The following is a 13,008-nucleotide window of genomic DNA, read 5'->3' as shown; positions in this document are numbered from 1 at the left end:
GGGCTTCATACGGGTGTGTTCACACATTCACTGCATTGACGGGCATTCCCAGAAAGTCCTTAGAAGAGGTGAGTTGGATCAAGTTACAGCACAACATTGTCATAACCTCCAGGAAAACACCTGACAGGGACTGTAGTTCTTCTTTCCGTCCCGGGCTGTGACACTGCTATAGCCGTGGCCATTTGGGAAGAGATATGTGACCCCTTCCTTGGTAAAGTCCACTGACACTGGATATAAGCAGACGGCAGGTGAGTGAACTGTGAGAGTGTTCATGTGCCACTACAGTATTGTGTTTAAAGAGCTACGGTTACACTTTATTTTAAGGTGTCCGTGTTACAGTGTAATATTAATTATATGTACTTACCATAGGGTTAAGAATAGGGGTTGATTTAGGGTTACTTGCATGTAAAAAATGCATTATTTATAGTTATTACAACAGTAACTGCATGCAACGTGAAAAAAGTACTGTAAAATAGTGTTACCGAGTTAAATCAAGTTTGTTAATGAGAAGTATGCTTTTATATATGTTGCTGGAAGTTGCCTTCATGCAAAAGTGACTTACAAGAAAGTAGCCTATATGTGTTATGAAATTACCAGCTAACTTAAGGAAGTAAGAAGTTCAATTGAAAACATGCTAATGTTATGAATATACACAAGGGACTGAATTGAAGTTCTGAAGTTCTGAATTGAATCAAACACACACTGTGGCTTTAAATGTCAAAGTTGCTTCAAGCCATTGTTCGTTTGATTGCATTGGCAAAGCACTGCTGACAGACGTTATTTACATACAGATGCACAGATCTTTTGTCAGTCAAAGCTGTTTGCATTTGTATCTGTGGTTTGTAGAGAGCATGCTCTAACTTGAAAAACCACACCACTCCCTCTAACGCACAAATTCACTCAATGTTCCTGGTCGGACTGAGCAAGCAATGTGAAAGTACAAGTCAAACAATCCTAAACACACAAGACCGCCAGTCTATATTTTCCTCCAATGGCCTCAGGCTTTAGTGTTTTTAAAGCACAGCGTTCTGAAAGGGTCTGATTGCTAATAGCACATTAGCGTGGTGTACACCATAGTCAGCTGCCTCCACTCAAATACCAGAGACTAATAATGCTGACAAAAAAACGTGTTTGGACACAGTTGGAACTCATCTGAATAAATATCTTGAGAGGGATACAGCAGTCTTGACTTGAATGTCTTCATGGCTTGAGTGTGTCATTAGTATATTTTAATGGTGCTTAAAAATGTTTACTTTCTTTGTAGATCGGGTTGGTTTGTTGAAATGAATGCAGGTCAGTCAAACTCTGTTGTTCTAATTGGTGCCGGAAAATCGTGCTCCAGGTGAGTAGTCATACACACATATATATCTTTGTTTTGCTCATGTTTTCATCATTCAAGTGTATTATTATTATTGGTTACACTTTAATTTCGATGGTCCACTTTAGACATTCTACTAACTATAAGTAACTTTGCAACTACATGTCAACTAACTCTCATTAGAGTATTAGTAGACTGTTGGGGTTAGGTGTTTTGGGTTTGGGTTAGAAGAATAGGGTGACATGTAGTCAACCTATGAATGTCTAAAGTGGACTATCTTTCTTACTTTCTTGCTGATTTTTTTGTCTGGATTCAAAGGGCTCAGTTTTCCTCTTTATTGAACACCTACAACTGCTTTCTTAAAGACTCAACACACCTGCAGCTCACTGTCTATGAGGTAAAACATCATACTTAGGCTATATCTTTATGTAGATAATGCATTCATTACATTACCAATGCTCAGTTAATACATGTGAGACAAGTTTAACCATTCTAGAGGGTAGCCTATTTGATTGCACCATGTGGTTTTGCACCTGTGTGGACTTTGGGCCTATAATCATAATTTGCCATAAACAGTATTGTACTGCCCTCTGCTGGGACAGAACACTATAGCAGATCAGTAATAACCGTGTCATGTCTGCTTTTATAGAATGAAGGGAAGGTGACATTTGAAGGCATCCTTGGCATTTCCTGGGGTGTGAAGAAACCCATTCAGTTACAAATACAAGATGAGAAACCGATATTTACAAATGAGTCGTCAGTCAAGTCACCAGACCCCTTGAGTCCACTCGGAAATAAAAGGTTTGTATTCTTTTTTTTTTAAATTACATTCCATTATTTATGTGTAAAAAGTAAAAACCAGCTGGTCTATTTAAAGGAATATTTCAGGTTCAATGAAGCCTAAACTCCTATTGACAATATCAGTGGCATGGAAAGTTGACTCGTTCCTGTACTGTACAATGGATCTCTATGGGGCCAGAGTTTAAATTTGGCATGAAACAGAAGTTGCAATAGTATTTTCTTCTCTAATGTGCCCTATATCCGAGTAAATCTGATTCTCAGACAAGAAAAAACAGATTTTGTCCGTGGGGAATTGATTCGGATGGTTGTGGTTTGCGATTGGTGGATCTCATGTGAGTGACAGAGAAAAGATGCTGCAGGAGGGAAGGGAAGAGATTTTGATTAAAGACTACCAGGCACATAAATTGAAAATTATTTATACTAAATACTGTAATATTTCCTTTAAAAAAAAAAAATTGAGTTCATGGTGACTTTAAAGACCCCATGAAACCAAGTGATGCTGTATTGATGTATTTTCTACTGAAACAAAGATGGAGTGGGACATATCGAAGTTTGCATTTGGATTACATCATAAACATGATTTGCTTGTATGTGGAATTACAGGAGGGACATTCTCACACTAGAGACCATTTGATTGAATAACATTTGAATAAGCATTTGATGAGTCATCAATATTGTTTGGTTTATTTCCAGAAAGAGAATGACTATAAACTTAAAATATCAGCTAAAACATTACGCATATGTAAATGAGTATATGCATATAAATAAGTAGCCTACGTAATAATTGAAAATCCTTAAGGAATAGTTCACTCAAAATTTGTATTTCTGTCATCATTTACTCACCCTCAAGTTGTTCCAAACCAGTATAAGTTTCTTTTTTTCTGTTAGATATTTTATTATTATATATTTTAAAGTATTCTGGTAACGAGACCCCACTGATGGACCCCATTGACTTCCATAGTAGAAAATAAATTAAAAAAATACTACAATGGGGTCCATCAACTGCCTGGTTACCAACATTCTTCAAAATATCTATTTTCAACAGAAGAAATAAATCATACAGGTTTGGAACAACTTGAGGTGAGTAAATGATGACATAATTATGACTTTTGAATGAAAATTACATGATGAAAATAAACTCTTGTCAGTTTTTCTTTTTATCAAACAAGAGTTGTTTGCTTTTAAAAAGCAAGTCATTAAATAATTATTACATGAATTAAGTCCCATCATAATTGAATCAGAATTCACAGGTTCACGGCATGATCTTGTAGTCCAATTTTGAACAGAACAGAACTAACTAAACAATGAGTATATCTACAGTGGGAAGATAAGATTTGAACATTTGTCTGAATAAAATGGGTGAGGCAAGATTATAACAGGAAGCCAGTGGACACAAAACAAACTTTCTGTCTTAGATGAGATTAAGCCATTTGTTTGTACAGTCTGAACATGACACAATGACCTAGAAATCATTGTTAAAGATTTTGGGCCCTATCTTGCACCCAGCGCAATTGACTTTGTACACCGACGCATGTATCATTCCTATTTTGCACCCGCGCACAGCAGACTTTTCCCTCCACAGTCGCATGTCGGTAAACTAGCAAATGCATTTGCGCTCCCGGGGGCGGTTCAGCGCAAAGAGGAGGCGTGTTCCGGCGCAAACGTTCCCTCATGCTATTTTGCAGGTTTAGAAAACAATTCCAATTCCGCAATTCGTTGCGCATGTTATTCATTTGCTATTTTAAGGGCGCATGCTTGGCCATAATCAATGTAGCGTGTGCACAACGCACATACACTTTGCTTATCTCATCTACACACAGACGCAGCAATTCTCTTTTTTGAAAACCATACATTATTACAAGGAAAAATATTAACACACGAGGGAAATCATTGTGGTGTCCATGAAGATGTGAAAAAATAGGCATAAATCTAGCTTACACATTTACCCAAATTATTATACGCCTGTTTAACCGAAGCTAATTTGGGTGGGTTTCTCCCATCCCCAATGTAACTTCTCTGTCTTTTACGGCCCTGATGAGAACGTCGGTCTCCTCGGCTGTGAACCGCTCCTGGCAAATCCGCCGTTATAATAGCAATCCGCCATGGAACAAGCGCGCCTGCTCTTAAAGGGAATGTGAGATGTCGCTCTGATTGGTTTATTTCACGTTACGCCCAAACCACACCTAAGAGTAATGAAGCTTCTTCAGACCAACCCATTTTAGATTTGCGTCGGACGCAAGAGTCATTTATCCCGCCAGTATAATAGCAACAGCGCCCAAGACCCGCCCACAAAGTTACTTGCGTTTCGCGCTTGATACTTGCGTTTCAGATCGTTAAAATAGGGCCCCGTCTTTTTATGCTTTCTCATTACAGTATATGCTTGTGATTTTGTAAAATGTTATGTTCCATTAGGGGTATGACACGATGGGGAGAATTTGATGATCTTCGTATTGATGAACTGGAGGAAGCTGAATCCACGAAACCTGAAAATCCTACTCAAGGTTACATTTCTTATACTTGTATTACAAGGACAGTCATAGAGTGCATTAGCGCCCGCACCCTTTTTTAAAGGCGCTGGTTCAGGAAGTATTTTTTCCCATAGGTATTTTAAAGTTTTCGTTAAAGAGTTCTAAGCCATGAACCAAGACAATCAGCGAACTGAATCACAACTGGCTACAAACTTTTGATTTGAAGCAGTATTTGAAATGCAAACCAAAATACAAGGGTACAAGATTGTGAACTTTATGGCTTTAGTGAGGGAAAGAACTACAATCCCATGAAGCATTGCAAACAGCATAATTTAATTAAAAAACGATGGAGAAATCTAAAATTACTCAATCACAAATGTTGAAACAATATATTTTAAGATTATTGCAAAATATGCTTAAATACAAATATTTAAGTATTTTGAGAGCGAGTGGAGATTAATTCGATTAAGCCATTTGCAGTGCTTCATGGGAGTGGGCGGAGCTTACAAGATCTTTTTCTGCATGTTTCTAAATGTTTTTACTTCGGGAACCCGACTGTTGCGCTCTATTTGATAACAGTGGAATTAGCACTATGAAACATATTAAGAAAAACAGTATAATTACTTAATATCATGCATTGATTAAAAATGGCATTACTCCTTTAATTAACTAAATCTCTCTTTAAGGCTACATCCAATACGAGAGCAAGACTTTAGGGCCTTCACGGACTGTGCCTATCAGTGAAGAAAGTTCATATCTGACCCGTACCATGAGTGATGCCTCGCTGGTGAAAATGAGGGTGAAAAGTAAGAAGATGGTAGAAAGTCAGAGGAACAGAAATAATCGCTTCTCCATCAATGGACACTTCTACAACTACAAGGTCTGTACCTTATCTACCATGACCAACATAGCCAGATGTAAATGATCAATAATATTGTTAGTATTATATTGCTTTGATAGGTATTTTATATAGTTTAACTTTTGAAATACACATACTTACATACATCTGTAAAAGTCCAAAGGGGAACATGTTTTGTGAACTTTGTAACTTTAAATTTGTACTTGTACTAGCATCTATCAACGTATTTAACCATGATTTTTGAGTTTTATGTAAATCGTGCTACCTTCACGTGTTATCGGAAATGTCCTACTTCCCACTTCTGAAATTGCGATTTCGAACTCATCGTATTCAAGTGCTTTGCTGTCAGAAAGAAAAGGAATCATGAGGACAAGGTTTATTCTTGCCTATTTATTGAATCGCATTAAAGCCATGTGAAAACGTCAGGCACTAAGGTTGAATCAGTGTTGACATTGCAACATTGTTTCACCATCTTGCCTTTCAACATGGGTGAAATAAAGTCTTGTATCAACACTGAATTAACATTAAATGCTTCATTTAATATATGTGGACTCATGAATATGCAAATTAGCCCCGCCTCCATGCAATCACACAAGCTCAGAATACCTCATCCACTTGGTCAACTTAACTGTAGAAAAAGCTGCACAATGGCAAGTGGAAATACTGGTTTAAATCAGCCATGTGTGTTTGAACCAGAAACTGATTCAGAAGAAGTAGTAGAAGAGTTAATTACAGGCTCGTATACAAGTCAATGCATCAGAATGGTAATACATTTTATGTATTGCTCTATACAGCATCGGGTACATCACAGTAATGAATATGATTAGCCTTTTGCTTGACTATGTTATCAAACATCTAATAATGTGTTGATGTTACACAAACCATGTTCCCATTCGCCATCTCAGATTCAGACACCTTCCTTCTAAAAATCTGTATCCTTAGAAATGTATGAGGGAATGAGATGCTGCGCTCATAACACTATGGGAATTTTTTTGTTGTTTGACCAGTTGTGAGTGTGTGGCAAACACGCCAAGGAAGCTTGGGATGTCAACTCAAGGAGCATGAGCATCCAAGCTAAAAAATCTGATGAATGTGTGCGGAGAGGACCAGCCTGCCGCATCACATATTTGTGGCAAGGGTGCGCCCCTTTCCAAAGCTTTGGAGGAAGCAACTCCCCATGTAGAATGAGCCCTAACTCGTAGAGGCGAAGCTTGACCGCACATCTTGTATGCTAGGGTAATGGCATCCCTCGCCCAGTGTGACATTGTTTGCTTGGTGGAGGCCGCCCCCAGGTTACGACACCCAGCAAATGAAGAGCTGCTTTGACTTAAACTACTGGCTAGTGCAGTGGACGTAAGTCTGAAGAGCACGGATTAGACACATTCGATGAAGTTTATCCTGCTTCTGTAGTGAAAGCCGGAGGACAGAAGGCTTTAAGGGGCCACAGCTCGGGCCGGGGATGAAATATTGTCCTCTGTGCCTGAGACAAAAGGTTCCTCCTGTTCGATAATATCCCTCCTCGATGTTCGGTTGAGGAGGGATTTTATCGCTGAGAACCAAACTTTGATCAGCAAACAAGGTGCTAACAATAAGAAGTAAGACCCTTTTTGACACACCTTGGCCAGGAGAGCGAACGGTACAAATGCATACAGGCACATTCAGGGCCATGTATGCGCCATTGCATCCAGACCCAGGGGGGCTGGGTGGCTCAGAGAGAAGTAAAGGGGACATTGCACTGTCTCTTGAGAGGTGAAGAGGTCCACTTCTGCTTCGTAGAATCGTTCCCATATCTGTTTGACTATCTTGGGGTGAAGTTTGTGTTTGTGTCGGGGTGAAATCAATGTTTTCTCCAAAGCGGCTGTATAGATGAACTAAATTAATAACTTTTTTAGAACAAAAATGAACCATCACAATGAACTTAAGCTGGACTATCAAAATACTTTCTTCTAGATCTGCTGTATAGCTGAAACAAACTTTGTTGCTTTATTTTCCTGTTATCACTGTAAAGCTGCTTTGAAACAATCTGTATATTGTAGAAAGCACTATATAAATCAAGGTGACTTGAATTGGAGTTTCCATTCTCCGTTTGTCACAGTCTGTCTAGATAATAAATCTGCTCCCACATTCAAATGTCCAGGAATGTAAATCGCCCTGAAGGACAGAAACTTGTCCCCAAAGCAGAACCTGTGGGGCTAGCCTGTTCAGAGGGCGTCTGAATGGGATACGTCTGTCATTAGCATCTTGCGATTACAACACGCATCAAGAGTGGGAACCAGGGATAGGTACTGGGATCTGAGCCACATAGAACAGGTGACGATGTCCGCGGCGCATAAACCTTAATTGCCTTTGAGGATCCGCCCTTGAATGAAATCCCCTGGCTTTGAGCCACAACTGAAACAGTCTTATGTGCAAAAGGCCAATAGCTATCACAATGGATGCAGCTGCCATAAGACCTACAAATCTTTAAAAGTGATGCGGAGTAATTTCCACAGTTACAGTTACAGTTGTGCCCGCATGGTGACCGAGTCCCAGTACGTTGTCCTCTGGGCAGGAGAGAGAATGCATTTCTTGACGTTGAGTCACAACCCCAGATAAACCAGATGAGTGAGGACGACATTCCGATGTCGAATCGCAGCAAAGCATGAACTGCATCCATGTATTTTGTGTATGTGCAGGGGTGACAAGGCTAGGCCGAATGGAAGAACCCGATATTGGTAAGCTTTTCCCCTGAAAGCAGACCTCAGGTACTTCCTGTGTTGTAGCAGAATTTCACGATCTCAATGTCGGAGCTTGCCCTTGAAAATATGTGAGATGAGTACGAAGCACTTTAACAGTGAGCAATTCACAGTGCTCACACTCGCCATGCTCAAATGCAAGGGCAGCATACCCTTCCCCCAAATACTCAAAGCAAAAGTCTTGCGTCTCGTACTCTGGGATGGGCCCTTAACAAGCAGGCACGAATCGCCAAATTTTTTTCACACTTGAGAAATTTCTGCACACTGACAGTTGGAACTCTAACTACTAACAAAGTGGATAGACAAAGAGTGTAGCACACACACACACACACACACACAATGCTGTCTCTGAAGACATAGAAACCTGAATGCGCACCTGATTCACGTCCACATTGACGTGACTGGTTACAATGTTATTTGTGACGTAGAGAACAAGGGTGATTTCCAACTGCGTTTTTGAGACATATACGAGTTCTGAGAAATTTAATTCATTCAAAGGGGAATCAGAATGCCAAACTGACTGACGAGAGGAGGAGCTGGGGAGGGAGGAGGGTAATTACGCCTGCTTCACCCATGGTACTGCAGCAAAGTTTCTTGATTATTACGCAGGAATGAGAGTATAGTTCCTAGCCATATCAGCCTAGAAAATCGCAACTTTTCATTTTCTGTCGGTCTTAGTACACGATGTAACTACAGAAGAGTCAAGTTTTAAATAGGAAAAATATCGAAACTCTTTGTTCATTTTTTTGAGAGAGATGCTAATGGTCTTGTCCGGTTCAATTCATTATGCTAAGCTATGCTAAAAGTGGGACCCCCAGACCCGGAGATCGGCTGAATGGATTCGAAAACGGTAAAACTCAACTGTTTAACTCTGGGGGAGTTGTAAAATGAGCCTATTTCCAAAAAAAAGTGGAGTATCCCTTTAATGCAAATATATATATATTTTTTTTTTTAAGTAGCATTGAATGCACCTTTAATGTGCTAATAACAAACTGAACTAATTTTATTGTAGTAAAAAATAAACCCAGTTAAATGACAGAATCAACCAAAAAAAAGAAAAAGAAAAAAAGAGAGAGTAAATTTGAAGGGTCTTGTGAGCAGACCAACTATTTAAATGAAAAGTTCCCCCATTAATGAAGTCATTATTAATTCACCCTTATGTACAAATTTCTTTCTTCTATGAATACAAAAGGGGAAGATTGCCTTTTTATAGCATTCTGGTTTATTTTGTTTACGCAGACATCTATTTTCACGCCATCATATGGAGCAACCACAAATGTGCACATTACCAGCAAGATGACAACACAAGAAGTCATTACACAGCTGCTTCAGAAATTTAAAGTAAGTATTATTATTACTATTGGCAATTCAATACATAACTCCCTTAACATTTTGCTAAGTAATTTCAGTCATTTTGTTGTACTTGACCCATGATTTGCACCCTTAATTTTGATAGACAAATTCACAGATAAACTTTTTTTAATGCAGGTAGAAAACAGTCCAAATGAATTTGCTCTCTACTGCATTCATCAAAGTGGAGGTAATGTAGAATTATTAATTCAGTTTTATGTTTTCACCCTCAATTTAATCAAAAACATTTTCAAAAAAACAATTCACAAGGAACAAAATAGTTTTAAATCTTAATTTAGTTCTAATTGTGGGAGTAGTTTATTTTATAATTATATTATATACTACCCCCCCAAATGTTTTTTTCCATCTTTGATAATTTAATTGAATTATGCCATCATTCATCCAACATTAGTTGCTGACCAACATTGCTGACATTCACAGAATCACATTTCTGATTGTTAAATCCATTGTCGGTAGAGAAACGAAGGTTGAGCAGTTCAGACCTGCCACTGTGGGAACGTGTTCTACAGGGACCATCAAACAGCATTATGAAAATGTTCCTCATGGATGCAGACGAACAGGAAGTCAGCCTTGACGTAAGACTAGCTCTCATGACAGCGATTTGTATTTCATACTCAAATAAAGTTAAACTAATGTCCTGTTTCCACTGCTTTAACAGGTCGCTCAGTACCTCAATTTAGAGATGCCCATTTTGAGAGTAATTCTGCAGAAGCTGGAAGAGCAAGAGCATCAAGAAGAACAAAGAATAATCGCAAAGTAAGAAAAACAAAATGTGTTTTTGCCAATGACTTTAGTGTTGCCTGATAAGCTTACGTGTGTGTTTTTTTTATCATACAGGTATAAAACGGAACGGAATCTTTTGTTGCAGTGCTTGAAAAAAATGATGCCGGTCAAAACCGAGACAACTGTATAAATGAAGTCTTGGTAATGGAAAACTGTTTTCCACATGAAGTCTCAGGGTACAAAGAGAAATGGAAAATAAGATGGAAACTGGAGTCTTCAGGACAGAAATCAGGATTGTGAGATGTTCAAAAGTGCATGTAGGCCATTTCAAACATGGCTTTAATGTTTGTGGTTTGTGGTTGTGTAAATATAATGTAAAATAGTTTTCGCATAAATGTAATTACAATATTTATCATGCGAGAAACCAAATAAAATACTGGTATTTGATTGCAGTTTATTTGTGGATTAATAGCTCTATTGCTATACTGTGGTTTGCTCTCAAGATTGTATTCTTGGAAATGTAAAAAAAAATGACTTCATAAGTTCCAACTGGCTAACTGTAGAATTCTGGAACACATCTGTCAACGGCAGATTCTAAACTTAACTTTACCCTTCTTGGCAAAATGTATCACTTAAAATCACATATCATTTTGTCATTACATACTTTGTTTTAGAATAGTTTATATATAAATACTGATCTCACTTCGCTATAAAATTCTCACCATTTATAAAAAAGCTTACGTTTTTAGGTACTTAACAAAATATAAAATTCCTTTCAAAGGGAGGTTTTTTTAATCCACATTATAAGTTTTTACAAAAGTTCTCCATTCTACATAAGCTATATATCAGAAAAATAATGTGTGGTCTGGTCAACTATCCAAAAGTGCAAAACTGTGGCAACTTGGTGTCCATGTGAAATTCAAGAGGATCTTCTGCAGTTCATCTTCTGCACCTCGTGGTCATCATTCATTTGGTTAAGGGCTACCTCAAACTTGCATGCCAGTTGCTAAAAAAAAAAGTACAGTAACGTACATTTTTGTTACACTGCAACAATCAACTAAATATGAAGTATATATGTAAAAAAAAGAAGAAAAAGAAATTACCTTTTTTGCCATTCCACAGGCCTCAATATTAGCATCATCTGATTTGCGGCATTTTGTCTTTCCAATAGTGGCCTCTATTTTGTAGTTTATCACATTTGTTACCTGCACAGACACGTTCACTCACTGTTATTCAATGCTGATTAGAACACATAATATACACATGAACAGTATACAAATATGAAATCTGTACCTGAGTGCGAGCCGATGTGATATTGATAAGTTTGAAGTATTTCTTTGCTTTGGACTTCATGTTGAATGCCTCTACAGCTTCTTTAGCAGCTTCTTGAACATCTTCCCTCTCTGGGTTGGCGTCGTTCCAGCCACCGAGAAGCTCCACATTTCCTGTGAGACACGGAGAGGGAATATTAATGACAGCACTTGGTTTTGAAGAAATGCATTTGCATTGCATTGTTAGTGTTCACGAGCTTGCACTTTACGTCAAATTATATACATTTCACCAACAAAGTTTATGTTTAATTTTTTTTTTAATTTTTTTTATCCATGTTGCAATTATGATACCTTTTTTTTTTAGATCGGAAATGTATTCTGTGAAGTACCATAATCGAAATTGAGACGTTTTATCTCGCAATTCGGACTTTTTCCCCTCATAATTACAAGTTTACATCTTGCATCTGCGACGTAAGCTAATCTCTCAATAATAATTACACAGTAGCCTAGCCTATAAAAACTAGCTATAGTCTAGATATCCTATTTGCTATGACAGTTCAAATTCTGAAATTTAAAATATTCACATTTAATGCACACGACAATAAAAAAAACACGTTCAACATTTGAGATTGTGTAAATAACCCAATGTAATAAGAACAATATGAGCTTACTTGCTACAATTATCGCTTCCTCCAAAGGCTGGTCAGCAGTGCTGGAGTGAAACACCGAGAGAAAAGACACGAGGAGAAGAAAGCAGACATCCATGGCTTCGGCTGCGTGATCTCTGAGAGAATGATCCTGGGAATGAGGAGAATCCTGCCATGTAGACACGGAATGCGTGACGCGTTCTGGTGCCGCACGCGCCCTATCCCGCCCGTGAGGGTGGAGTTCGTGAGACGCCCACTGATGTAATGAGCCTGTGATAAGGGTGAATCCACACAGACGGTGAGTCAAAGAAACATTGTGTGTGTGTGTGTGTGTGTGCGCGTGTGTGTGTCTGTCTTAGGCCAGAAAATGAGGAAATAAATGGTAATCTTCTTACGCCGTAAGCTGCCGGTCTGCTTAGACAGCTTTTCGGCATGTAATTTAACTTCCTGTCACTTACAGGTGAAGCTTACAAAGAGTTTAACCACACTTGAGAGCTAACGTCGCTGGTTATTAATTTGTATTGCATGCAACAATTCACTTCTTTTTGGGCATAGATTTATTATTTATTATGTGTATTATTTTTTCTGAGATGCCGTCCTTATAAATTCAGGGCTTTTCATGGAGATACTAAGAATAATAGTATGTATGTATATTTTGAATTTGTACAATCAATTGTAGCCTATGTGATTGATTTTAATTCAAATTTTAAATGAATCATCTATAATAATAATAATAAAGTAAACAAATCAATTCACTCATGTCCTCTGTTGGGTGAATTTATTGATGCATAATTACAACAAATTACAGTAGGCTA

General features: G+C 38.2%; 2 protein-coding genes across 3 annotated transcripts; one reads left to right on the top strand and one right to left on the bottom strand.

Moving 5' to 3' along the window:
- On the top strand, positions 1-10,721 carry rassf6 (Ras association domain family member 6). 2 transcript variants are annotated; one of them, XM_084401075.1, is made up of 11 exons: positions 1-248; positions 1,265-1,342; positions 1,637-1,715; positions 1,968-2,119; positions 4,532-4,620; positions 5,274-5,467; positions 9,421-9,522; positions 9,670-9,721; positions 10,009-10,127; positions 10,211-10,308; positions 10,390-10,721. In XM_084401075.1, the coding sequence occupies exons 2-11, from the start codon at positions 1,284-1,286 to the stop codon at positions 10,463-10,465; spliced, it is 1,020 nt and encodes a 339-aa protein (XP_084257201.1). In that variant the 5' UTR covers positions 1-248; positions 1,265-1,283; the 3' UTR covers positions 10,466-10,721. The 2 variants fall into 2 exon arrangements, with proteins under 2 accessions (XP_084257201.1, XP_084257200.1); XM_084401074.1 differs by lacking the exon at positions 1-248 and having other exon boundaries at positions 1,169-1,342; positions 10,390-10,606.
- Positions 10,722-11,048: 327 nt separating this feature from the next.
- LOC311285424 (cystatin-M) lies at positions 11,049-12,541 on the bottom strand. Its single transcript, XM_084401076.1, has 4 exons — positions 12,218-12,541; positions 11,569-11,720; positions 11,379-11,480; positions 11,049-11,281 (listed from the first exon to the last, which is right to left on the bottom strand). Exons 1-4 carry the CDS (start codon positions 12,309-12,311, stop codon positions 11,195-11,197), a joined length of 435 nt encoding a protein of 144 aa, XP_084257202.1. The 5' UTR covers positions 12,312-12,541; the 3' UTR covers positions 11,049-11,194.
- Between the last annotated feature and the right edge of the window lie 467 nt (positions 12,542-13,008).

Source organism: Rutilus rutilus, assembly GCF_951802725.1.
Source record: "Rutilus rutilus genome assembly, chromosome: 25".
In the NCBI taxonomy this organism is placed as follows: domain Eukaryota; kingdom Metazoa; phylum Chordata; class Actinopteri; order Cypriniformes; family Leuciscidae; genus Rutilus; species Rutilus rutilus.
This window is presented reverse-complemented; position numbering and strand designations above follow the sequence as displayed.

Coding starts and splice junctions, on each gene's coding strand:
- rassf6 (XM_084401074.1), top strand. CDS start 1,233: ATGGTGCTTAAAAATGTTTACTTTCTTTGTAGATCGGGTTGGTTTGTT. Junction 1,716..1,967: donor TGCAGCTCACTGTCTATGAG/GTAAAACATCAT, acceptor CTGCTTTTATAG/AATGAAGGGAAGGTGACATT. Junction 5,468..9,420: donor GACACTTCTACAACTACAAG/GTCTGTACCTTA, acceptor TTGTTTACGCAG/ACATCTATTTTCACGCCATC.
- LOC311285424 (XM_084401076.1), bottom strand. CDS start 12,311: ATGGATGTCTGCTTTCTTCTCCTCGTGTCTTTTCTCTCGGTGTTTCAC. Junction 11,481..11,568: donor TCACATCGGCTCGCACTCAG/GTACAGATTTCA, acceptor GTGTCTGTGCAG/GTAACAAATGTGATAAACTA. Junction 11,282..11,378: donor CCTGTGGAATGGCAAAAAAG/GTAATTTCTTTT, acceptor TTTTTTTTTTAG/CAACTGGCATGCAAGTTTGA.